Source organism: Chiloscyllium plagiosum, chromosome 6, assembly GCF_004010195.1.
Source record: "Chiloscyllium plagiosum isolate BGI_BamShark_2017 chromosome 6, ASM401019v2, whole genome shotgun sequence".
NCBI lineage: Eukaryota > Metazoa > Chordata > Chondrichthyes > Orectolobiformes > Hemiscylliidae > Chiloscyllium > Chiloscyllium plagiosum.
Window position 1 is genome coordinate 108,127,519 of NC_057715.1, and position 25,335 is coordinate 108,152,853.

The following is a 25,335-nucleotide window of genomic DNA, read 5'->3' on the forward strand; positions in this document are numbered from 1 at the left end:
AGCTGGTGGATTAGTAAGAATGAGTTCAAGTATGTTTTTCCTTCTTGTTGCTACCCTCACCACCTGCCATAGACCCAGCCCAGCAGCTTTGTCCTTTAGCACCCGACCAGCTTGATCAGTAGCACTGCGCTGAGCCATTCTTGGTGATGACCATGAAATCCACCACCCATGTATATTTTGTACCCTTGCCACCCTCAGTGCTTCCTCCAAGTGATTCATCAGCTGAGCAAGGATGATACGTGGTAATCAGCAGGAGGGTTCCTCGTCCACGTTTAACCTGAAGCCATGAGACTCCATGGGGTCCAGAGTCAATATTGAGGACTCCCAGAGCAACTCCCTCCTGACTGTATGTCATGGTGGTGGTATATCTGGGTCCCCAGAATATTACCTGGATCACTGGATTAATGGTCTAGTGATAATACAACTAGGCCAACACCTTCCCCTTAATAGATCAAATGGTCTCCTTCTGCATCATAATAATGCTATGATTCTGAACAATTGGCTTTTATGATGGAAGGTTCCCATACAGAGGAGTTTGAGGGTCGATAAGTCTCCAGGGACGTAACCGTGTACACAGCTATTTGGTTTGGAGCCTCTGCAATGAATCGGTGGGACGGCTGATATATTGATTGACAGGAAATTGACGGGATTGGATCAATCATGGGGATAAAAGTCGGATGAGGGCTATAACGGGAGCACAATCCCTGCCTGACAGTATCCTGCTCAACTGTTTCGATGGAATAGCCGGAGAAAGCAATCCAGGAGCAAAGAAGATGGGCTTTTAGTTCTGTGGAGAGAATGCTGGAAGTGGAATTGAAGTGGAGGTGGCGATGATCATGTAGAATGGGGTTGCAGGTCAAAGGGCTAAATGGTTTACTTCTGCCTCTATTTTGTGTTCTTTTCTTTATGATGGTAGGATCAGGGCTGAGGTAAGGAACAGGGAATTGCTGATGACTGATGCATGACAGAGGTAAAGGCAATGATGGTGGACCAAGCAGTGATATTGGTAATGGTCAAAGTTGAACTGGATAAAGTGGTAGTGGAAGCACTACAGATGGAGAAAAAACGTGGCACACGTTAGTACCAGGAGATCCACTTCAGGATGGAACCCATTTCCTTCATCATCCCCATAGGTTTGGAACCAAAACTCTGCACCTTTGGCTGACATGTCATACCTCAGGCTTGGCTTTGGCCTGTTTTAATCAACAGGATTCCAACCTAAATCCTTCTCAGCATTCTTCAAATCATACATTAGTGGGCAGCACAGTGGCACAGTGGTTAGCACTGCAGCCTCACAGCGCCAGAGACCCGGGTTCAATTCCCGCCTCAGGTGACTCTCTGTGTGGAGTTTGCACATTCTCCCCGTGTCTGCGTGGGTTTCCTCCGGGTGCTCCGGTTTCCTCCCACAATCCAAAAATGTGCAGGTCAGGTGAATTGGCCATGCTAAATTGCCCGTAGCGTTAGTTGAAGGGGTAAATGTGGGGGAGTGGGTCTGGGTGGGTTGCGCTTCGGCGGGTCGGTGTGGACTTGTTGGGCCGAAGGACCTGTTTCCACTCTGTAATCTAATCTAATCTTACATCAAAATCCTCAATGGGAAAGAACCTTTACGGCTCTGGTCATGAAAGGTTTAAAAGTAAAATATGTTCAGAAATTCCCTCAGTTTGGATATAGGTAGAGAGCCCCGGCCGGAACTATTAGCTAACATTTAGCATACATAGCAGGAAATTATGAGGACAAAGCTTTGTGAAGCAACAGGCTTTGAGTATCACTGAGCTATTACACTCATAATAGGCTGCCACTGTATTAATGTTGAGTGCTGATGTGCCTCTTTGCTAGTAATTTTGTTCAACTAAGCAATTGCAGAGCAATGTCTAATTATAGCGGCCAGCTCCTATGGGTATTCTTAAAGTAGACAACGCACTGATTAAATGTACATACACCTTAAAGAACAATTTGGAAAAATACCACCTCAGGGGTAATGAGAAGAACTGAAAGGTAATATCTATGTTACGAGGAGATTTTATTTCCGTTGAAATGTTCCTTTGACATCCTCCAGGAAGTAAAAACCACATCTGAGGATTCCTCAGGATGGCTTTTTTGCATTCTTGAGTGTGCCACTGTACACACAGACCACAAGGCTTAGGAAATTGCATGCTTTAGCCCAAAAGCCAAATTCCGATATATATTCATGCTATGCAAAAAGTCAGAAAATCCATTCTATAGCATGGAGGGAAGACTTACATTTGCATAGCACCTCTCACAGCCTCCCAAATCACTGAAGTAAAATTAAAGTCCCTGTCATAATTAAGGAAAATCTTACTTTTTCAGAAGGGGCCTCACCAACATCCAGTACAATCTCAACTTGACATAGCAACTCCTGTACTCAAAGGTCTGAGCAATGAAGGCAAGCGTGCTAAGTGCCTTCTTAACCAACCTCTCTATCTGTGATGCAAATTTCAAAGAATTATGTACCTGATCCACTAGGTGTCTGTTCTACAAGACTACCCAGGCTCTCCCAGTAGTTGTTTAAGTCACTTGTACACATAATGAAGGGCCAGCTACACCTCTCATATATCCTGAGAAGCATTGGTTTATCCTTATCACTGCTGTTCCAATACATCCAGGGGAAGCAACTCCAGACTGCCAACATTTGATCAGGTGCCTGGCTGGGCTTTAAAGATGGCCCTAGTTCCAGGGATTCAAATGGTAATGAATACTTCCACCTATGGTAGGTGGGAGAATCCAGTGAGTGGGATGTCACAGGGGAATAAAGATTCATATAGTCATAGAGTTGTACAGCATGGAAACAGACCCTTCAGTCCAACCCGTCCATGCCGACCAGATATCCTACCCCAATCTAGTCCCACCTGCCAGCACACAGCCCATATCCCTCCAAACCCTTCCTAATCATATACCCATCCAAATGTCTTTTAAATGTTGCAATTGTGCCAGCCTCCACCACTTCCTCTGGCAGCTTGTTCCATACACATACCACCCTCCGTGTGAGATAGTTGCCCCTTAGGTCTCTTTTATATCTTTCCCCTCTCACCCTAAACCTACGCTCTCTAGTTCTGGACTCCCCCACACCAGGAAAAGACTTTGTCTATTTATTCTATCCAGGTCCCTCATAATTTTGTAATCCTCTATAAGGTCACCCCTCAGCCTCCGATGCTCCAGGGAAAACAGCCCCAGCCTGTTCAGCCTCTCCTTATAGCTCAAATCCTCCAACCCTGGCATCATCCTTGTAAATCTTTTCTGAACCCTTTTAAGTTTCACAACATCTTTCCGACAGGAAGGAGACCAGAATTGCATGCAATATTCCAACAGTAGCCTAACCAATGTTTTGTACAGCCTCAACATGGTGTTCCAACTCCTGCACTCAATACTCTGACCAATAAAAGAAAGCATACCAAACACTTTCTTCATTATCCTATCTACCTGCGACTCTACTTTCAAGGAGCTATGAACCTGCACTCCAAGGTTTCTTTGTTCAGCAACACTCCCGGGCAAGATAAACTTGTCACAATCTTACCAGACCTTAGGGCTGCTCTCTCATTAGAGATGAATAGTCCTGATTTAACCTGAGGGTCACCATGACTCGGGCAACAGAGACGTTGAGAAGGAGAAAGCTTTATGGTAATGTCAGCTGGTGCGGGAATTGGACAGATGCTGTTGGCGTCATCCTGTGTCACCAACCAGCCACATTTTGGAAGATAGTGTGAGAAATATCAGTCGACTTTGTGGACAGAAATTCCCCATGAAACTCACCAAATATAATCCTCAGCCAATGTCTGGTCAAATTCAGCCCAATGTTTCCCCATCCTGACCCTGAGAGGATATGCTATATTCTGATGCACTTCTGCCTGAAATGCTATCACTCAGAGCTAGCTGAGACTTTCTGTTTGCTAACCCAATCAAGTAAGCTGTTGCCTTTTAACCTGTTGAAAGTTAATTTTGCTATTTTCTTTAATGCAGCCAAATTATTGAATGTATCCAGTCCAATGCATCATCTAAGATTTTAAGCAACCTTGGCCACAATGGCTGTGACATCTTAAGATGTTCTTAAGGTATTAACAACCAGAGTGGCACGGTGGCTCAATTGGGATAGCACGGTGGGTCAGTGGTTAGCACTGTTGCTTCGCAGCACCAGGAACCTGGGTTTGATTGCTGCCTTGGGCAACAGTCTGTATGGAGTTTGCACATTCTCCCCGTATTTGCGTGGGTTTCCTCCAGGTGCTCTGGTTTCCTCCTTCAATCCAAAACAAGATGTGCAGGTCAGGTGAATTGGCCATCCTAAATTGTCCATAGTGTTTGGTACATTAGTCAGGGGTACGTATAGGGTAGGGGAATGGGTCTGGGTGGGTTATTCTTCGGAAGGTCAGTGTGGACTTGTTGCGCCAAAAGGGCCTGTTTCTATACTGTAGGGAATCTAATCTAACTGGCAACTGAAAGCAGCAGGAACAAAATCACCCGACATAAGCCCTTCTTCAGGTACATTAGTCAGGGGTACGTATAGGGTAGGGGAATGGGTCTGGGTGGGTTACTCTTCGGAAGGTCAGTGTGGACTTGTTGCGCCAAAAGGGCCTGTTTCTATACTGTAGGGAATCTAATCTAACTGGCAACTGAAAGCAGCAGGAACAAAACCACCCGACACAGTACAGCAGCGCTTCACAGGAGGCTCCACAGCACTGAGGGTGTCACCTGAAAAGGGGACAATGCATCTGCAAACGTTCCCAGTTCAGTAAAAAAAAACACAAAAACTGCAATTGGCACCTGAACTACAGATATTTACACAAACCTTAAGATGAGAAATGCCTTATGTAGCCTGGGTTGTTGCTGTTACTATCCATCTGGACCACAGAGGAAGGGAAGCTCTGTAAGTGGAATCAGGCAGCATTGATTAGAGTGGTGCTGGAAAAGGACAGCAGGTCAGGCAGCATCTGAGGAGCAGGAAAATCGATGTTTCGGGCAAAAGCCCTCAGCGTTGCACTGTTTCTAAAGCCAGAGGACCGCTTGAACCATAGGAATTTCCAAGACAAAAGGGGTCCATTAAACTCACTAACTCTGCTTTGTGTGGAACCACAGGAGATGGGTGAGATACTGAACAAATATTTTGCATCAGTATTTACTGTGGAGAAAGATATGGAAGCTAGGGAACTTGGGGAAATAAATAATGATGTCTTGAACAGAGCTCATATTACAGAAGAAAAGGTGCTGGGGGTCTTAAAATGCATAATGGTAGTTAAATCCCTGGGACCTGATTGGGTGTTTCTCAGAACTTTGTGGGAAGCTCAGATTTCTTGGGTCTCTTGCTGAGCTATTTGCATCATCAACAGTCATGGATGAGGTGCTGGAAGACTGGAAGTTGGCTATTGTGATACCATTGTTTAAGAAAGGTAAGGTCAAGCCAAGGAATTACAGACCAGTAAGTCTGATGTCAGTGGTAGGTAAGTTGTTGGAGGGGATTTTGAGGGACAGGATTTACATGCATTTGGAAAGGCAAGGACTAAGTAGGGATAGTCAACATGACTTTGTGCGTGGGAATTGTGTCTCATTAACATGATTGAGTTTTTCTGAAGAAGGGACAACAAAGTTTAATTAAAGCAGAGGAGTGGATATTATTTGTATGGACTTCAGCAAAGCATTTGACAATGTTCTGCAAGGTAGACTGGTTAGTACGGTTTAGATCACATGTGCTCTTGGGAGTGCTAGCCAATGAATACAAAAATTGGCTTGAAGGTAGGAGACAGAAGGTTGCTTTGCAGACTGGAGACCTGTGACCAGCAGTGTGCCAAAAGGATCGGTGCTGGTGCATTGCTTTTTCTCATTTATATAAATGATTTGGATGTGAACATAGGGGGCAAGGTTAGTAATTTTGTAGATGGCTCCTAAATAGGTGGTGTCGTGGACAGTGAAGAAGGTCAAGGTCAGTGAAGAATCTCAAAGTACAAGGTAGCTTTGACCAGATGGGTCAATGGGCATCTGGAGTTTAATTTAGGTAAATGTGAGGTAATAAGGCAAGCTAGGGCAGGAATTATTCAGTTAATGGTAGGTATTGCCAAACAAAGAGACCTAGGGATGCCATTGCATAGTTCTTTGAAAGTGAAGTCTCAGGCAGACAGGGTGGTGAAGAAGGCATTTGGCATGCTTACCTTCATTGGTTAGAACATTAAATATAGTAGTTGGAATGTCATTGTTATGGTTGTACAGGGCATAGGTGAGGTGACTTTTAGAATATTGCATGCAATTCTGGTCACCCTTCCATAGAAAATATGTTGTTAATCCTGAGAGAGTTCAGAAAAGATTTACAAGGATGTTGCTGAGCCTGGAGAGCTTGAGTTATAGGGAGAAGCTGAGGCTTTTTATCCTGGAGCATTGGAGGCTGAAGGGTGATCTTTTACACATTTATAAATCATGAGGGGCATGGATAGGGTGAGTAGCCAAGGTTTTTTCTTAAGGTGGGGAGTCTAAACCTAGAGGGCATAGGTTTAAGGTGAGAGGGACAAGATTTAAAAAGTAACTGGATAAAGTTTTCATGCAAATGGTGGTGTGTGTATGGAATGAGCTGCCAGAGGAAGTGTTGGAGGTTGGTACAATTACAACATTTAAAAGACATCTGAATGGAAGGGTTTGGAGGGATATGGGCCAAATGCTTGCAAATGGGGTTAGGTCAAATGGTCAACATGGACAAGTTGGACTGAAGGGCCTGTTTGCATGCTCTATGACTCTGTGATTTTGCTGTCTTGATTTCCCACTATAGGCCAGCAAGTTTCTCTTCAAGAGGTTGCTTCTTCCTCTGGGCAAACATAAACAGCACAACGTATACATGTATCTGTATCACCATGGGAATGTTAATGCTTTCCCTCACCTAGTTTAGCAGGTTGGTGAAGAGCTGAATACAAATTGGTTAACAAATTTGATTATAACTCTCTATTTGTTAACATCAAAATCACAAGACCAGACAGCTATAAGAAATTGGTGGAGAATTATGCCATGTTTCTCAGACCACTGTCCTTTCTTGTCCCCATGACCCTCGATCCCTTTACCAATCAAGAGCCCACCTGTCTCTGCCTTAAATACACTCAATTAATTTGCCTCCACAGCCTTCTGTTGCAATGAGTTCCATGGATTCACCACCCTCTGACCGAAGGAGTTCCTTCGCATTCAGTTTGAAAGGGTTGTCCCTTCACACTGAGGCTGTGCTTTCGGCTCTTAATCTCTCCAGGCCTTTCAGTATTCTGTAAGTTCCAATCAGATCCCATCTCATCTTTCTGAAGTCCTTTGAATACTGACCTAGACTGCTCCTCAAACGACAAGCCCTTCACCCCTGGGATCATTCATGTGGACCTCCTCGAAAGCCAGCACATCCTCTTTTAGATTTGGAGCCTAAAACTGTTCACAATTTTCTAAATGCAGTCTGACCAGAGCCATATACAGCCTCAGCAATACATCTCTGCCCTGGTGTTCTGAAACCTTTAAAATGAATACAAATACAGAGGACCCTCGATTATCTGACATTCGATTATCCAAATTTCAGACCGTAAGATCCCTATGCTTGGCTAAACTGTGTTATCTGGCATTTGATTATTTGAAAAAAATACTCCCCACACGTGTCATTTGGATAATTGAGGTTCCTCTGTACTACATTTGCCTTACCAACAGCCAACTGAACCCAGCATACGTAAAATCCCAGTGATGAAATCCCACCTGTTAGATTAGCTTGACTTTGCCTTCGACTGTTGACCACAATGTCATGCACTTCCAGCTCCCATTGGTTTAATTCCCTTAAAATGAGGGAGACAGCTTGATTTTCAGTTTTAGTTAACCAGTTTTAAGACAATTAATCTGTCAGTGCATCAGAATTAATTTTGCAGTGAATCCTTCCTGCTTTTTATGACACTTCTTGTGAGAATAACCACACAAAACCAGGGAAGCTCCAACAACAAATCGTCTTGTCAATGAAATAACTGCTTCTAGCGATGAGGGAAAAGAGCAATGAGGCTCTTTAACTCTTAATATATACCTATGACATTTCTTTCTCTGCTCTTTAATAGATATATTATAACCATGATTACTCCAATCAAGTCGGTGCCTCTAGTAAAATACTTGAGACACCCTGCTGCATAAATTTTCCATGCTGAGAAAGTTTTTGCGACTTCAAAAAAACCCGGGAAGCCATGCTTTCAGCCGATTACAGCCTAAGCTCTGTCCTTTAAGAATGTCACAGCATGAACACTGTAATTTTATTTGGTATAAATTTGCGTTCAGTTAAGTACATGTGAGGAGGTGGAGCATGATGTTCAGCTTCAAGCTAATCAATTCCCTTCATCTCTGCAGTATTTTGCTTTTGTGTCAAACTAGCAATTACTGTTTTGGACGGAGTTGGTGGTGGGTGGGGGGTTGCGCTGGGTGGGAGAGCAGGGGTCAGAAAGTTCTTCATGCAAAAAGTAAACAACATTTGGAATATATTTCCAATGACAATACAAAGTAAAACTGTGAGATTGTTCAAGGAACAAGAGGCTATTATGATGGGATGAATGTGGGTCTTGCTAGACATGTTTTGGATGATGGAGAGTGGGAGAACAATATCTGTGTTATATAGACAGTGCTATAGATTGGCCCAGTGACAGGTTTCTATGCTGTAAGTTCAATAAAATTCACTGCATCTTTTGGATAGATGATCAGCACTAAACCCTCTTTAATCTTATCTTACGAAGCACATCATTTCTCAGCTTTATCTAAGGAAGAGGCGAAAGTGAAGACTGCAGATGCTGGAGATCAGAGTCTAGATTAGAGTGGTGCTGGAAAAGCACAGCAGGGCAGGCAGCATCCGAGGAGCAAGAAAATGAAGGTGATAGGTCGGGGAGGAGGGTGGAGCGGATAGGTGGAAAGGAAGATTGGCAGTTAGGAGAGATCATGGGGATGGTGCTGAGTAGGCAGGTTGGAACTGGGGTAAGGTGGGGGGAAATGAAATGAGGAAGCAGATGTGGCTGTGGTAGTGTGTCTGTAGCTTCAAGGCAGAGGAGGTGACTTGGGGGTTGCAGTGAGAAAGAGACTCACTGAAATCCTTGTAGAGAACGGAGGAGAACTTCTTCAAGGTAGGCATCTTTGCAAGAGAATTCGCAGTAAGGTTAAAATCAGCTAGGCAAAAGTGAGGACTGCAGATGTTGGAGATCAGAGTCTAGATTAGAATGGTGCTGGAAAAACACAGCAGGTCAGGCAGCACCCGAGGAGCAGGAAAATCGATGTTTCAGGCAAAAGCCCTTCATCAGGAACGAGGCAAGAAACCCCCAGGGAGGAGACATAAATGGGAGGGGGGTGGAGCTGGGGAGAAGGTAGGCAAGAGTACAATAAGGAAGAAGCTAGTGACCCCATTAGCTTCTTATCTGAAAGCAATTCATTTATTTGTTCCTTTAAAGAGGGCAACATTCGTTTGATTGTGTTCCCAAGTGACAACTGCCCTTCTCCTTCCGGATGGGACAGGTTAGACGGACAGATGGGTCTCATCCTGTTCCTATGGAACCTTGCCAAGAAGGCCTCAAGAAAATCTTCTTGATACTTGCCCAGGGTGTAACTTAGAATGGAGTAAAGAAAGTTGTCAGCAGTTTAAAATACACCAGTAGTGATTCATGTGATTCCTTATATTTTCCACTCCACAGAGACAGCTGTTTATGGTTTATTGAAACAAATTGGAAGCATAAATTAATTAATTCAGCACAAAAATGTTAAACAGCAGGATCTTTTTGAGTGTGCAAAGCCTGTTATGCTGAGGTGGAGTCCTAATAAGGGATAAATATAGATCTGGTGCAAAAAAGTTTCCTTATTTTTTTCCGAACACATCAAAGAATTTAAAGGATGCCTGACACTTTTAACCTTTGCCACGTTCGTGCTTGCACTTTATTTTTTGCTTTGTATGATCCACACACACTGTCAAGCGTTGTAGAATTATTGGACAAGGCAGACGTCCATTGATCTGGCAAAAGGTATGTTCACAACTTCGGGAATGGCGAAGAGTTATGGACGTCAGTCAACTTTCCTCGGTCGACGGGGGGGGATTGGGGAGCTGTAAATCTCCTTGAACCTGCACCACTGTCCAACTAATGTCACACCAGCAGCTGGGTTTGCGAGCACTGAAGGGAGTCATTCCCCAAACTTTGCCACCAAGGCAACATGGGAGCATGCCGTGGTTACCATCACTTAAGTGCATCGTAATGAAAGCGACATGAGTTTCTCTTACTTTTCCCCTTCTAGAAGAACATTTGCTGAACTACTACCTAATGAGTGGAGTGTAATCATTACTCCTTAGCATACTTCAGACATTTGTGACTGAAAGGTACATAATATTATGACCGGTTCTGACCCCACATCTGAGGAAGGCTGTGGTGGCTTTGGAGAGGGTCCAAAAGAGATTTACAAAAATGATCCCAAGGATGAAGAGTGGTTGAGGACTCTGGGTCTGTACTTGATAGAGCTTAGAAGAATAAAGAGGCATCTGATTGAAATTACAGAACACTGAGAGGCCTGGATATAATAAACGTGGAAAAGCTGCTTCCACTAGTAGGAGAGACTAGGACTTGGAGCAAAGCCTCAGGGTGAAGGGATGACCCTTTAGAACTGAGATAAAGAGGAATTTCTTCAGCCAAAGTGTAGCAAATCTGTGGAACTCATTGCCACAAAAGGCTGTGGAGGCTAACATATGAAGTGTACTTTAGGCAGGTATAGATATGTTCTTGATTAGTAACAGGAGCAATGGTTACAGGGAGAAGCCAGCAGATTGGGGTTGAGAAAGGTTAGTGTGGACTGAATTAGATTAGATTAGATTCCCTACAGGCCCTTCAGGCCCTTCAGCCCAACAAGTCCACGCCAACACTCCGAAGAGTATCCCACCCAGACCCATTTCCCTCTGACTAATGCACTTAACACAATGGGCAATTTAGCATGGCCAATTCACCAGACCTGCACATCTTTGGACTGTGGGAGCATACTGGAGCACCTGGAGGAAATCCACACAGACAGTCGCCCGAGGCTGGAATCGAACCCGTGGCCCTGGCGCTGTGAGGCTACAGTGCTGAATGGCCTGCTTTCACGCTGTAGGAATTCTATGAAACTTATCAGCGATGATCAAATGGAGGAGAAGACCTGATGGGCCAAATGGCCTAATTTTGCTCCTGTGTCTTATAGTCTTGGAAGAAGAGTAAGTGGGCAGTTTGCATTGCAGCCAGCAGTGGTGTTGTGTGATTTTTAACTGTTATTAGACTGGAACTGCCTTGGCCAATTGCTCTATGTTCACTTGTGCAAACTAACGGGGAGACGATCTGGATGTAATTGTCATACTCTTCATGAACACTTTCCTAGTGATTCTGGATCTTGTATCATATACAACTACCTTGCCAAGTTACTGCTGCATTGACAGAGCAGGCTTGAATGTAACTTTGGCAACAGCCTGACTTCAATGGTCACAACCACCATCTTAAGTCTAAGGGTTGTGAGTCTAAACCTCGTCCACAACCTTGAAAACACAACATGGAATAACACTTCCATATTCCCTCAGTAGGAGGTCCCACTTGTTTTTTAAAGACAACTTTCATTTGCATTAGGAGCTTGTTTTGAGGACAAAGAGGTTTTGTTTTCCCAAAAGAAAACAGAAATTTGTGGAACTGCTCAGTAAACTGCAGAGTAAATAGAAGCTGAATATCCTGCGGCTATTTTCCTTGCAGTGTTGGAGGCTGAGGGGTGACCTTTCACAGATTTATAAAACTATAAGGGGCATGGATAATGTGAAGATGCAAGGACTTTTTCCCAGGGCAGGGTAGTCCAAAACTAGAGAGCATAGATTTAAAGTGAGAGGAGAAAGATTTAAAAGAGAGCTAAGTACAACTTTTTCACACAGAGGATGTTGAATGTATGGAATGAGCTGTCAGAGGAAGTGGTGGAGGCTGGTACAATTTAGTGTTTAAAAGGCACCTGGATGGGTATATGAATAGGAAAGGTTTAGAGGGATATGGACCAAATGCTGGCAAATGAGACTTGTGTAATTTACGATATCTGGTCAGCATGGATGTGTTCGACCAAGTGGTCTGTTTCTGTGTTGTGCAACCTTTTGATCCGATAAATCCATGCACATAACATCTGACAAAAACAATGACAGTCAGTCCATAGTTCCAATACAGATCATTCCTTAGGAGCCGACGCTGACAGACAAGTAAATGGGTGAATGCGACAGCAGCTGGTCATACTTCCCTTTAGCATTCTCCCCTACAAAGACACTATTACACCCTGGTACAATCACTATGTGCTGCAGGTTCAGCACTTGAGCAGAATGAAATATCACAGATGGACAGTGCCTTGAACACAGGAAATAAGCACAACAAAAGTATTTAACTATGTTTGTGGATCACATGTTATTTTTCTTATGATTATTATTTACATGAGGGAAATGGAGCAGGTATATATCGTAGGACCATACAGGTTCAATTCCAGCCTCAGGTGACTGTGTGTGTGGAGTTTGCACATTCTCCCATGTCTGTGTGGGTTTCCTCCGTTTGCTCCGGTTTCTTCCCACAGTCCAAAGATGTGAAGGTTAAGTGAATTGGCCATGCTAAATTGCCCATAGTGTTAGGTGCATCAGTCAGAGGGAAATGGGTCTGGGTGGGTTACTCTTCGGAGGGTTGGTATGGACTGGTTACTGTTTCCACACTGTAGGGAATCTATTCTAATCAAGCACAGAGAAAGGCCATTGGAAAAAGATGCCACAGTTCCTCATCTTGCACAATCAAGTTTTTTTTTTGTCAATCAAAGACTTTTACTTCCACTACCAACCCAAAATTATATTTAGTTTGTCAGTCATTAACAACTAGTCAGACCACAGCTGGAATACTGCTCACAGTTTTGGACCTCTTACCAAAGGATACATATACTGGCATTGGAAGCAGTCCAGAGAAGGCTCACTGAGTTGCTCACTGGGTTTGGAAAGATTTTCTTATGAGGAGAGGTTAAGTGGGTTAGGCATGTATTTATTGCTGTTTAGAAAATTGAGAAGAGACCTTATTGAAACATGCAAGATTCTTAGGAGACTTGACAGTGTAGATAATGTGATGTTTTCTCCACTTGTGGGAGAGTCTAGGACTCAGGGCATTATCTCAGTGTAATGAATTGAATTTTAAGACAGAAATGGGTACGAAATCTTCTTTCAAAGGGTATTGAATATGTGGAATTCTTTCAGGAACAGGACTGTAGAGATTAGATTGTTAAGTACATTCAGGGCTGAAATAGACAGATTTTAAACTGTAAGGGAATCAAGTGGATTTGAGGATTATCAGATCAGCCATGAAGGAATTGAATGGTGGAACAGACTTAATGGGCTGACTTTTTTCCTTACAGCGTGGAATTGCGCCATTCTGCACAATTAATCCACACTGATGATCCAAGGATCATCCTAACCAAATCCATCCCCCGTAACCCTGCATTTCCCATGGCTAACCCACCTAACCTACACATCCCTGAACACTATGAACACTATTCAGCATGGCCAGTCCAACTAACCTGTACATCTTTGGAGTGTGGAATAAAACCAGAGCATCCAGCAGACACCCACATAGACATGGGGAGAACATGCAAACTCCACATAAATAGTTACCCGAAGGTGGGATTGAACCTGGGTCCTTGGCACTGTGAGGCAGTAGTGCTAACCACTGAGCCATCATGCTGCCCTGCTGACTTCTGCTCCTATATCGTATCTTAATTAGATTAGATTAGATTACTTTACAGTGTGTAAACAGGCCCTTCGGCCCAACAAGTCCACACTGACCCGACGAAGCGCAACCCACCCATGCCCCTACATTTACCCCTTACCTAACACTACGGACAATTTAGCATGGCCAATTCACCTAACCTGCACATCTTTGGACTGTGGGAGGAAACCGGAGCACCCGGAGGAAACCCACGCTGACATGGGGAGAATGTGCCAACTCCACACAGTCAATCGCCTGAGGCAGGAATTGAACCCGGGTCTCTGGCGCTGTGAGGCAGCAGTGCTAACCACTGTGCCACTGTGCCGCCCACATATCGTGTAAGTTCTTGACTATACCTCCACTGGAAATGATGTAAATGTCTTGAAGACAATTAAAGCAGGTTTACCACGCATGAGATATGAATGAGTAGGTTGACTTATGAGGAACATTTGAGCAGACTGAGCTGTTTTCCACTGGAGTCTAAAAGAGTAAGGAGTGACTTGATCAAAGTATATAAGATCCTAAATGGCTTTAATAAGATGGATGTGGAAATGACATGTCCTCTTTCTGGGTGAGGTTAGAATTGGGGGAATATGGTTTTAAATTGAGAGATTTTTTTTCTCAATGGGTTGTGCAAATTTGGATCTCTCTGTCACAGAAGGTGATGAAGAGTGGTCATTAAATATACTTAATGTGGAGTAGATACATTGTAAGGATTAGGTCGTTAAGTATGTTCAAAGCTGAGATAGGCAGGAAGGGAATCAAGGGAGTTTAATGTAAAGGCAGAAAAGTGGAGCTGAGGATTATCAGGTCAGCCATGATGTCATTGAGTGGTGGAACAGACTCAATGGGCTGAATGGCCTACTTCTGCTTCAGCATCTTACGGTCTAACCCGTTGACTGTACCTCTGCTGAAAATTATGCAAATGTCTTGAGGGGAATCAAAGGTTATTGGCAATGGATAGGAATGTGGAATTCAAAACACAAACTAATCAGCCATGATCTTTGTGAATGGTAGAATAGGTTCAAGGACCCGAATCATCTATTTCAGTTCCGAATCCATATGTTTGTATGTTCCCCAACATCTCACCAGCTCCTTCTCCCTGATTGGCCAATTGATCCAGATTCCAGTCATTTACTGACGAGTGTGCAGGTTAGTGGAGAGTATTCCATGTCATGGGCTGACAATATCTCTGACCTGCTTCAGCAGTGCCACCTTTCCTGACCAGCTCTACCAGCAGAGGTGCCAACCTCAATATATTGCCTGAGAGGATGGTGAGCTTGGATGCAGACAATAAGGAGGGTATCTCCTGAACACTGTGATGTTGCTCTCTTTCTCTCTCTCGCTCTTTCTCTCTCTCCATTGGTAAATGTGGTCTTCTGGACTCCCATTTAATCCTGAAAAAAGGGGCTGAAATTCACAGGAAATGTCTGTCCATTAAATTCAAAATCCTCATTTAATTTTGTGACCACCTGCACTCTAGTTCATTCTTCTCAGCACATTAGATCATCTGAGCTTAAACACACATACCAACAGATTCAAGAACACTACTTCCCCACTGTTATTAGACATGATTTGGAAATGCTGCTGTTGGACTGGGGTGTACAAAGTTAAAAATCACAGAACACCAGGTTATAGTCCAACAGTTCCAAATATCGTTCCAAATAAACCTGTTGGACTATAACCTGGTGTTGTGTGATTTTTAACTGTTATTAGATTTCTGAATGAACCTCTCAGACTTTAATTTTAATGTTGATCTCACTTTATGTACACCTTCTCTGCAGCTGTAACATGGTATTCCTCGCTCTGTTCTATTACCCTAATACACTCTGTATGGTATGATCTGCCTGTATTGCACATAAAACTGTTCACTGTGCCGAGGTACATGTGACAATAATAAATCAAATCAAATCTTGTGTTGACCACCCCTTTAACTGCATCACCTTGAACAGCCAGAACCTTTTGCTCCAAGCCCAGAGATTCTCATCCTTGCTGCCGCTCCCCACTTCCTTAAAACATGTCTCTACAACTTGCCAGTTAGTGACAGGTTGAATGGTCTCCTTGAGTGCCAGAACATTCCCTAATATAGTGATATATATTACTGAACTTTTGCTGTGAAATAGATTGGCTAATTCATCATTGTAAATACACATTGATTGTTGTGAATTTTTGATAAATGTGAATGAGACCATCATCCGTTTTTGTGGTAAAATATTCTTTATTACAAGATGTACAGCATATTGAATTAACATTATAAATATAACTATACATTAGAAGGCTCTGCTTTATAGGTGCTAATGGCTCCAGTGCTATCTTAATGCTAACAATGTCTAGGTAAGCTTGAATGCAACATTTATATTTTTGTTTCTTTGCATTTAAATATTCGAATGGAAATGCAATGACTTCCCAACTGGGGGATGTTCAGTTTCAGCAGCTGCAAAGATGACATGTTCTTTCAAACATGGAGTGAAATCTTTGTCATCAAATTTGTTCTTCGATTTAAGTTTGAAAGGTTGCAGCTGAGGGCTTCATTTATAGCTGACTAAATACACTGTTTAGCGTATAAACGCTCCTGACAAATGTCCCAGGTTTGCTCCAATGGCTATGTTTGCCTGGTACTGGTCTGTTGTGGTCTAGAATTGTCGTCTCTGCGCTGGATGAACAAAGAGGAACATTTGTCCAGGTTCCCTACTTTTCGCCAGAATCCAGGGATTGTTGTCAGGACATGAATCTTGTGTGTTTCTATCGCTGTTCTATGTGCATATTTGACTCTTTTCCCCCTTTTCATGCACTCATGGTTTTGCTGGCTGCATGCTGGTTTTGCTAGTCCTCTGAGTCGCCCCTGAAAAGGTTCTGGTGAAACTGCTACAACAGAATGACTTTTAAGTTAATAGTTTTTATTTTAATAGGTTTTAATTTTCTGTATAGATTTTAAGGGTGGTTTTGCCATTAAAATTTTACTCCAGCTTGCCTAGCCTGGCTGAAATGGCTCAGTAGTTAGCATAGCTGCCTCTCAATGCCAGGAACCTGGGTTTGATTCTGCCCTGGGGCAATTATCTGTGTGGAGTTTGCACGTTCTCCCTGTGTCTGTGTGGGTTTCCTCCCGGTGCTCCAGTTTGCTCCCCTAGACCAAAGATGTGCAGGCTAGGTGGGTTAGTCATGCTAACTTACCCATAGTGTCCAGGGACGTGCAGGCTAGGTGGATTAGCCATGAGAAATGCAGGATTGGGGTAAGGGATTGGTCTGGATGGGATGCTCTTTGCAGGATTGGTGTGGACTTGATGGGCCGAATGGCCTGCTTCCACACTAGAGATTCTATGAAATGTGGAGTAGGGTGGGATGCTCTTCAGAGGGTTGATGCATAGTTAATGGACTTTATCTGCATTGTCAGGGTTCTAAGGTTCACTTGAAATTCTTCATTTTGTGGAAGTCTGCTTATCATCTATATCTTCCTATTTGATGTGTAAAATCATTCAGTAAATTTAAAATGCTTGGAATAACACAACACAATCTCCAGCCTATGGATTTCCCTTGCATTAGTTAGCTCTGAGTCACATATAAATTAATAAAGATTTAATACTTTAGATTAGATTAGATTAGATTCCCTATAGTGTGGAAACAGGCCCTTCAGCCCAACAAGTCCACACCGACCCTTCGAAGAGCAACCCACCCCTACATTTACCCCTGACTAATGCACCTAACACTACAGGCAATTTAGCATGGCCAGTTCACCTAACCTGCTCATCTTTTTGATCAACTGAAAAGTTGAAGACAAATAGTAGGAGAAGTCAACTTGCTCTCTATTCCTTTTCACCATCTGAGCCTGGTGATGGTACTTGTTGCAGTTTTCATGATATTACAGGGAGCAGATGAGGTGGATAGGGAGAAACTAATTCTGCTTCAACAAAAACAGGAATTGCTGGAGCGAAAGCAGGAAATATGGTGTTGAGGTAAAGGTGTGGCAGCATCTGTGGAGAGAGGGACGGAGTTAAGGTTTTGGGTCTGGGGACCCTTCATCAGATCTTGTTCTGGAGAAGGGTCACTGGACTTGAAATGTTAACATTGTCTTTTCTCCAAAGAAGCTGCCAGACCTGCTGAGTTTCTCCAGCAATTCCTGTTTTTGGTTCAGATTTTCAGCATGTTTGAACAATAAAATCTCAAAGTTAGTCATACCCTTTCAGCAATGAATTTACAGGTTAGTTACATATGCAAATGACAATTCATGCATAGTCAGTTACTCATTTTAAATCTGAGATTGACAGTTTTCTGTTAACTTCAAGATATTAAGGGATATTAAGGGTAAATAATTGGACTGGTCACAGATCAGCCACGATCTCAATAAATGGCAAATCAGACTCGAGTGAAATGGCCTACTCCTGTCCTTTATTCTCATGTGCAGTGTATGGGGAAAAGTCACGTCAGTCACCGAGGCCTGATGTCTCATTGGAGAGGGACGACTGTTGGTGGATTTAACCTGTTGATCTATGTGTCTCAGGTGAGGGGCAAGTTCGGATAGCAGGGTATTCATGGTGACCTTGGCCAGAGCCAGAATGCACGGAGGGCATCACACCATCCCGCCAACTGAGTTAATTGACACCTGCACAATGGATGTGCCTGTGTCTGACATGAGTCATGGGGATGGTACAACGTGTCTGGGTGCGGAGTGCTTGGCTTGCTGCTTCTCAGAAATTGATGGATGTTTGAAATTGTTGTGCTTTCTGATGGCAGAACTTGGAGTGGTGACAATTGAGAATGGAAAGATTAATGATAGGTTAGAACACATGTCTTCCATCCTGATCAAAAATGTGGAATATTGGAACAAATTTGGCTGTTCTGACATTAATGACCATCTATGCCATGAAAAAGTGCAGAGATGACAGGATTACCATCCTGAGCAACATTCTAGAACAGACTGCTTTCCCAACACTTAGTCTTTTCACAATATCATTCTCAGAATAGAGGCATCACTGGTAGTTACCGCCCTTCGTATTGTGCACAACTGGATATTCCTTGATAAACCTGAAATGGTTCTTGAGATTGCTTGAAGGGTCAGTCCCATTGGTGTGAGACTACAATCCCTGTGGACTACACCAGGTAAGTGCAACAATTTTCTCTCCCTGTATTCATGAGTAAGTTGGGTTTTATTTACCAAACATTGGACCACATTATGGATCACTTTTACCGAGATTGGCTCTCTATGTCAGTAACATGGTTTGTAAAATATAATTCCAATTCTCAAACTCATTTTGATCCGAGCATACATTCTCTGGATTATTATCCAGATGTTGAGTAGTAGTCACAAAGCATAACCACGGCAGTCCTGTATTCTAAAGCTATATGGAGAATGTGGCCAATTGTGATATTCCTTCTGTCACACTGTTCAGCTTAATTTGTCACAGAGCTGGGTCATTGTGGTCAGGATAGCACAATACCAGAGTTGCACATAAACCAATGTGAATCACTGAGCAGAGAATGTAAGTCGGCATCCCTGCTTTTAATAACATCCTAAGATTTACATAAAACTTACAAGCTACTCATGTTTAAAACACAGTCATTTTTATTTACATGGTTGTGTAATGGCAATGATAATTCTCACAGTAACTTACTAAAAATATTTATTATTTATGTACAATTAAGTCCAGAAATGATGCGAAATCTTTTGAATCACTGGTTCAGCTTTGGCTGGAGTATTGCATCCAATTCTGGGTCCCGCACTGTATGCCAAATCCTTGGAAACGTAGCGCAGAAAGATTTACTCAAGTTTGTACAAAGAATGATGGGCTTCTATTATGTAGAGAGACTACAGAAGCTTATCCTTAAGAGCGGACAAGACTATGGGGAGATCGATAGATGTTGAAAATGAAGAGTTTTGATTGGACAAAGGCGGTGAAGCTGTTTCCAATGGCGGGAGATTTGGTGACCAGAGACACAAATTTAGGTTAATAGGCCAAAGACCAGAGAGGAGGGCAAGTGTATTCATGCATTGAGCTGTAGTATGCTGGTTGAAAGGGCAGTGGAAACAGTTCCAATCGTCTCTTTCAAAAGAGAATTGGATAAATACTTGAGGGAAAAGGAATCACAGGACGCTGGCAATAGAGCAGCTGGGTGAGACTAATTGGATTAGCCTTTTCAAAGAGCTAGCTCAAGCAAGATGGGCCAAATGACCTCCGTATCATGTCATGAAGCTATTTGAAAGGGGGTATCTTCCATTTGATAACCACTGTCGCTTGTGGTGCGAAGTACTTAGTAAAATCAAATTTGGTTATTAAAACAATTAGCACTAACAACTGTATAAAATGTATCGCTTGACGTTACCTGACATCTAAAATTTATTGACTTCATGTCACATTAATATAGAAAAGCTTCAAGTCCCATTTTCCACAGTCACAGCTTGTTGTTAATTGCAAGAGCACCATTGACGCCAATGTTACTTTACCCACAATGATCAATGATTCAGGAGAGAGTTCATTACCAACAAGCTCAAACTCAATGGGATTGATTGCTGAGACAGTTTTTCATTAAACAAAGCCAAAATTTCTCTTTTCCTGCAAACAATGGCAATTAGAGACAAATGACATTTGTATTTAGAAAATCCCTCGTACTGACTAGTGGCGTGCTGGATATTTTCCATAACCTCCAACTGAAGACTGAGGTAACAATCAACTCCTTTTCATTTGTACATTTGTGGACAACTGGTCAGCATTTACTGCCCGTCCCTAGTTGCCCCTCAGAAGACGGTGGTGAACCACAGCAGTCCTTGTGCTGTAGGTAGACCCACAATACAGTTAGGGAGGGAATTCCAGGATTTTGACCCAGCGACACTGAAGGAACAGCGATGTATTTCCAAGTCAGGGTGGTGAGCAGCTTGGAGGGGAACTTGCAAGTGGCGGTGTTCCCATGTATCTGCTGCCCTTCTCCTTCTGAATGGAACTGGTTTGAAATTATCAGTGTTTACATCCACCCAGCACAAATTTAAAATTGGTCATCTTTATTTTTAAACAGCACAAGTCAGCAGAAACTCGTACTGCCAAACTTGAAGAGAAACGTGAGGGAAAACATTTGAGAGCACGTCGAAGCAATATTCTGTGCCACCTTTTCATAAAGCTCAGCAAGGTGGTCTCAACTGGCACTGTCCATTGAAGGCCATTTAATAATGGGGAGGGGGGAGGAGAGGAAACAATCTTAAAAGAAACACTCACTTAAAAAACGTGGACGTAGGTCATCTTTGAGTCGCTGCCCAGCAGGTTTTTAGCAGTGCATTTATAAAAGCCAGTGTCTCTGTTGCTCGGATTCTGTAAAATTAGCAACCCTTGAGGGTCAAGGTATTTGTTTCCAATCAAGCGAGCCTGATTTATGACAGTGACCCGGGTCTTGTCTGGAAGTTCCCAGCTTATTTCCGCTCTCGGGATCCCCATGGCCCTGCAGTTCAGCTGAACCGAGACACCGTGTCTCACATACGTCACGGGACTCGGCCCGTTGGTAATGCGGGGAGGGTAGGCTATCACAATCACTGAGACACTCATGAAGCTAAGGCCCAGGTCGCTCATGGCTTTGCAAGAGTAAGTCCCTCTGTCGTACACAGAGGCATCATTAACAATGAGTGAGCCATTCTGCAAGACGGAGAAGCGGCCTACATCTTGAGGTCTGTTCAGGACCACTCCACTGGGTAAAACCCATGATAACTCAGGTTGCGGATTTCCCCCTACCATGCAATCCAGCCTCATCCTTTCTCCCGGCAGGATTTGGACCAAACTCGTGTACCGATTGTGTATTTCGGGTTTGTGGCCAATCTCCAAAGTCACCAACCTCTCAACGGAGCCCACCGTGTTCCTGGCAATGCAGCGGTAAGCTCCAGCCTCTGCAGCAGATGGACTAATGATGTGTAAGGTGCCATCCCTACCGTGGTACATCTTTCGCAATCGCTGACCGCTCAGGAGCCTGTTCCCATCCGGTAGGATCCAGGTTGTTTCAGGAGTTGGAATCCCCCTGGAAGAGCAGTTCAGGTTTACACTGTTGCCGATCACGATGGCAACTCCGGCACTAAGTGGGTTGGTGAACGAAGGCTTCTCCAGGGTGTTCACTACTTCGAGATGCACAGTCAGCCTGGCTTCTCCTCCTTCATTATGAGCAATGCACACTAACTTTTCTGCATCTGACCTCTTCAAGCTCTGGATGTCAAGTGTTCCATTATGATGCACCTGAATTCTACTTCCATAATATGGGGCTGTTACAACCACATTTTCTGACAACACCCACATGACCCGTGGAGGAGGCACCCCTTCTGCCTTACAGTCTATTTGCTTGCGGGTTTCCTTCATTGCTTTTACCTTGATCACTGTATTCGTGCCCTTCTGCCCATTAATACTGGGTGCTTCGATGTTTACCTGCACAGTGACGATTCTTCTACTCTCTCCTGCCGTATTTCTAGCGATGCACGTGTAGTTTCCGCTGTCCGATCTCTGTACCTTGTGTATGTGCAGAGTACCATCGGTTGTGACTTGGTACTTTGTGGAGGACAGGATGAATCTGTTGGTTGGAGAGTACCAGCTGATCCACGGAGTTGGCTCTCCCTTAGCTCCACATTTTATTGTGAAGGACTCACCGTACGCCACCTGAACAAGGGAGGGAGCGCCACTCTGGAAACTTGGTGGCTCTGCTACTACCTTTACGTTGACCTTCATCTCATCTTTACCAATCTCGTTTACCGCATAGCAAGTGTAGTCACCTTCATCTCTCAACCCAACCTCATTGAAGTACAGGGTGCCGTTATCGAAAACTATGTATCTGCGGGTTCTTGTCCCACTGTCATCGGACTGCATGACACTGTTGACCATGGTACCATCTGGGAGGCTCCAGGAGATCTCTGGATCTGGTAATCCTGATGCAATGCAGTCAACCTTGAGATCTTTACCATACATAACCTTCTGCTTGACATCCTGCTTGTACTCAATCTTTGCTGGCTTCATCATCACATTCACCTTAAGCACCATGAAGTCATCTCCCATCTTGTTCCTGGCTACACAAAGGTAATCTCCAGCGTCTTTGTCTGTAACTGATTGAACGACCAGGGTGCCATTGTCATATACTTTGATTCTCTTGCTGTAACTGAAACATTAAAAAAAGATACATTCACAACTTGGTAACCAACAATAGAACACTTTATTCATGTTTTAATTCTGGTATGACTCTTCTTCAGTTCTAATGAAGGGTAATTTTGGACTTAAACATTAATTTTGTTTCTCTCTCCATAGATGCTGTCAGACCTTCTGAGTTTCTCCAGCATCCTCTGTGTCTCTCCAGCATCTGCAGTAGTTCACCTCCAATGTAAGTTTTTGGCAGTTAGAACCTTGCTATGTCCATTTCCATGGGGGAGCTGGCACTTTATTTTAACCCCTGTGAGATGTACATGTTTAATTACATCCCAGATTTTAGATAGGCAGTTTTCCCAAATCATATCTTTGCAAGAGCTGTAACAGTGTGAGGACTGATCCTCGGTTTGTCATTGTGACACTCTATCTAGCTGATCTCAGTGGGGCCAAGTTAGAAGAATAGAAACTCAGAGCAGGGGGTGACCATTCAGTCCTTCGAGCCTGCTCCACCATTCAATAATATCATGGCTGATCATTTACCTCAATGCCAAATTTCCCGCTTTGTCTCCATCTCCCTTGATGCCTTTAATATCTAATACCTATACTGTGAGGGCTATGCTTGGAACTGGAGGTATTCTAACTTCAGCAAATGAGTGCATATCTTGGCTGTAAGATTTGCTTTTTTGCTATGGTATCAAAGCATTAACCCCTGAACTGTACTTTTTCCATTTTTATTGTAGCATTAGCAGTATTCGCCGCTAGTTTTCTTGCTGTGCACTACTTCTGCATTACTGATCCAATATCAGATGGAGTAAAACTTGATTTGATGATACAGCCAAACAGCAAATTTCATCCTTAACTCCTGAGATGCTCCAATAACTCACACATCTAGAGCCCCTTTCATACTAAACGATATACCAGTGGGGTTTCCAAAATGTGTCAATGAACACACGAGCAACCATTGTGGGGTGGGGGGGTGGGGGGTGGAATGGGGCAAGCTGCCAAAGATGTGATAAAATAAATAGGTTTTAAGAAGGCTAGGAAAATGGTGAGAGAGGGAATAAAGTGCAACCATTTGGAGATAAATCCTGGATATAGTGGCTAAAAATTGCAAGTTGACCATCATTTTACTGATGGTGAAGTGTCATCCCCTTTGGTCTGCTCTTAGGTGGTCAATGTTAGATGCTGTCCAGGTCCGGCTGCCTGTCTCCTCTTTCTTGGCAGGTTCATGGGGTGTGTGCATCACTGGCTGGGCCTACATTTATTGGCCAATCCTAATTGCCCTTGTGAAGGTGAAAGTGAGCTCTTCATGAACCACTGCAGTATATTTGGTTTTGGTAGAGCCTTAATGCTGACTGGGAAGGGATCCAGGATTTTGACACTGAAGGATACAGTTCCATGTGAGGATGGTGAGTGATTTGGAGGGTTCTGGTATTCCATGTGTCTGCCAACCCTTGCCCTTCTAGATCATCTACCAACAGTTAATTCACCTATGACAATCTGGATGTGATAAGCAACACATGCAGGAATGAGAACATGTTCCATGTTCTCCTCCATTGGGACAATGTGGAAGATCATCCTCTCAGACCTAGTTATTGATCATCTGATCTAATTTATTCTTATGTGGTTCGTAATCATATTTTGCTTTACATTCTCTTGAAAAGTGTCTTGATGCACTTTGTATAATGGGAATGGATAAACTATAATGAAGTGGTGACGTATATCTTCATGAGACTACCTAAATGGTGAAAAGCCGCAGAAGCTGCAACACAAATGGACTTAGGGATAACACACAGAAAGCTAGCACATTAGTACAGCAGGTAATCAGGAAGGCTAATGGAATATTGGCCATTATTCAAGGGGGGGTTAGAGGATAAGAGGAGGCAAGTCTTACTGCAGCCATTCAAGGTGCTGAGGAGACAACATCTGGAACAGTTTTCATCCTCTTATTTAAGGAAAGATATTATTTCGCTGGAAGCAGCTCAGACAAGGTTCACTAGATATGGAGAGATTAGCATATGTGCAAAAGCTGGGGCTCCACTCACTGGAGCTTATAAGAATAAGAGGTGAATTCATTGAAACATAAAGAACTCTAAAAGGGGTTTGACAGGGTAAATGCCGGGATGATGATAGCCCTGAGGGAGAGTCTAACACTAGAGACATAGTCTCATAATTAAGAGGCACCAATTGAATTCTGAGATGAGGAGGAATTTCTTCACTCAGAGGTCTATGGGTCTCTGGAACTCCTTGCCACAGAGAGCTGTGGGGACAGAGTCCTTGGATATATTTAATGATCTTTTCGTCTTCGCTGTCAATGTGGGTGATGCCAGGGGACTGGAGAGTGGCGAATGTTGTACCCCTGTTCAAAAAAGGGAATAGGGATAACCCCGGGAATTACAGGCCAGTTAGTCTTATTTCGGTGGTAGGCAAAGTAATGGAAAGGATACTGAGGGATAGGATTTATGAGCATCTGGAAAGACACTGCTTGATTAGGGACAGCCAGCACGGATTTGTGA

At 43.4% G+C, this 25,335-nt stretch overlaps 1 protein-coding gene across 1 annotated transcript in view; it reads right to left on the reverse strand.

Moving 5' to 3' along the window:
• Window positions 1-17,433: 17,433 nt before the first annotated feature.
• Window positions 17,434-25,335, reverse strand: part of mxra5a (matrix-remodelling associated 5a) — a 38,343-nt gene continuing 30,441 nt past the window's right edge. The window contains exon 6 of the mRNA XM_043692722.1: window positions 17,434-22,835. Within this exon, the coding sequence (XP_043548657.1) occupies window positions 20,930-22,835 (1,906 nt within the window). The 3' untranslated portion in view covers window positions 17,434-20,929. The remainder of the gene's footprint in view (window positions 22,836-25,335) is intronic.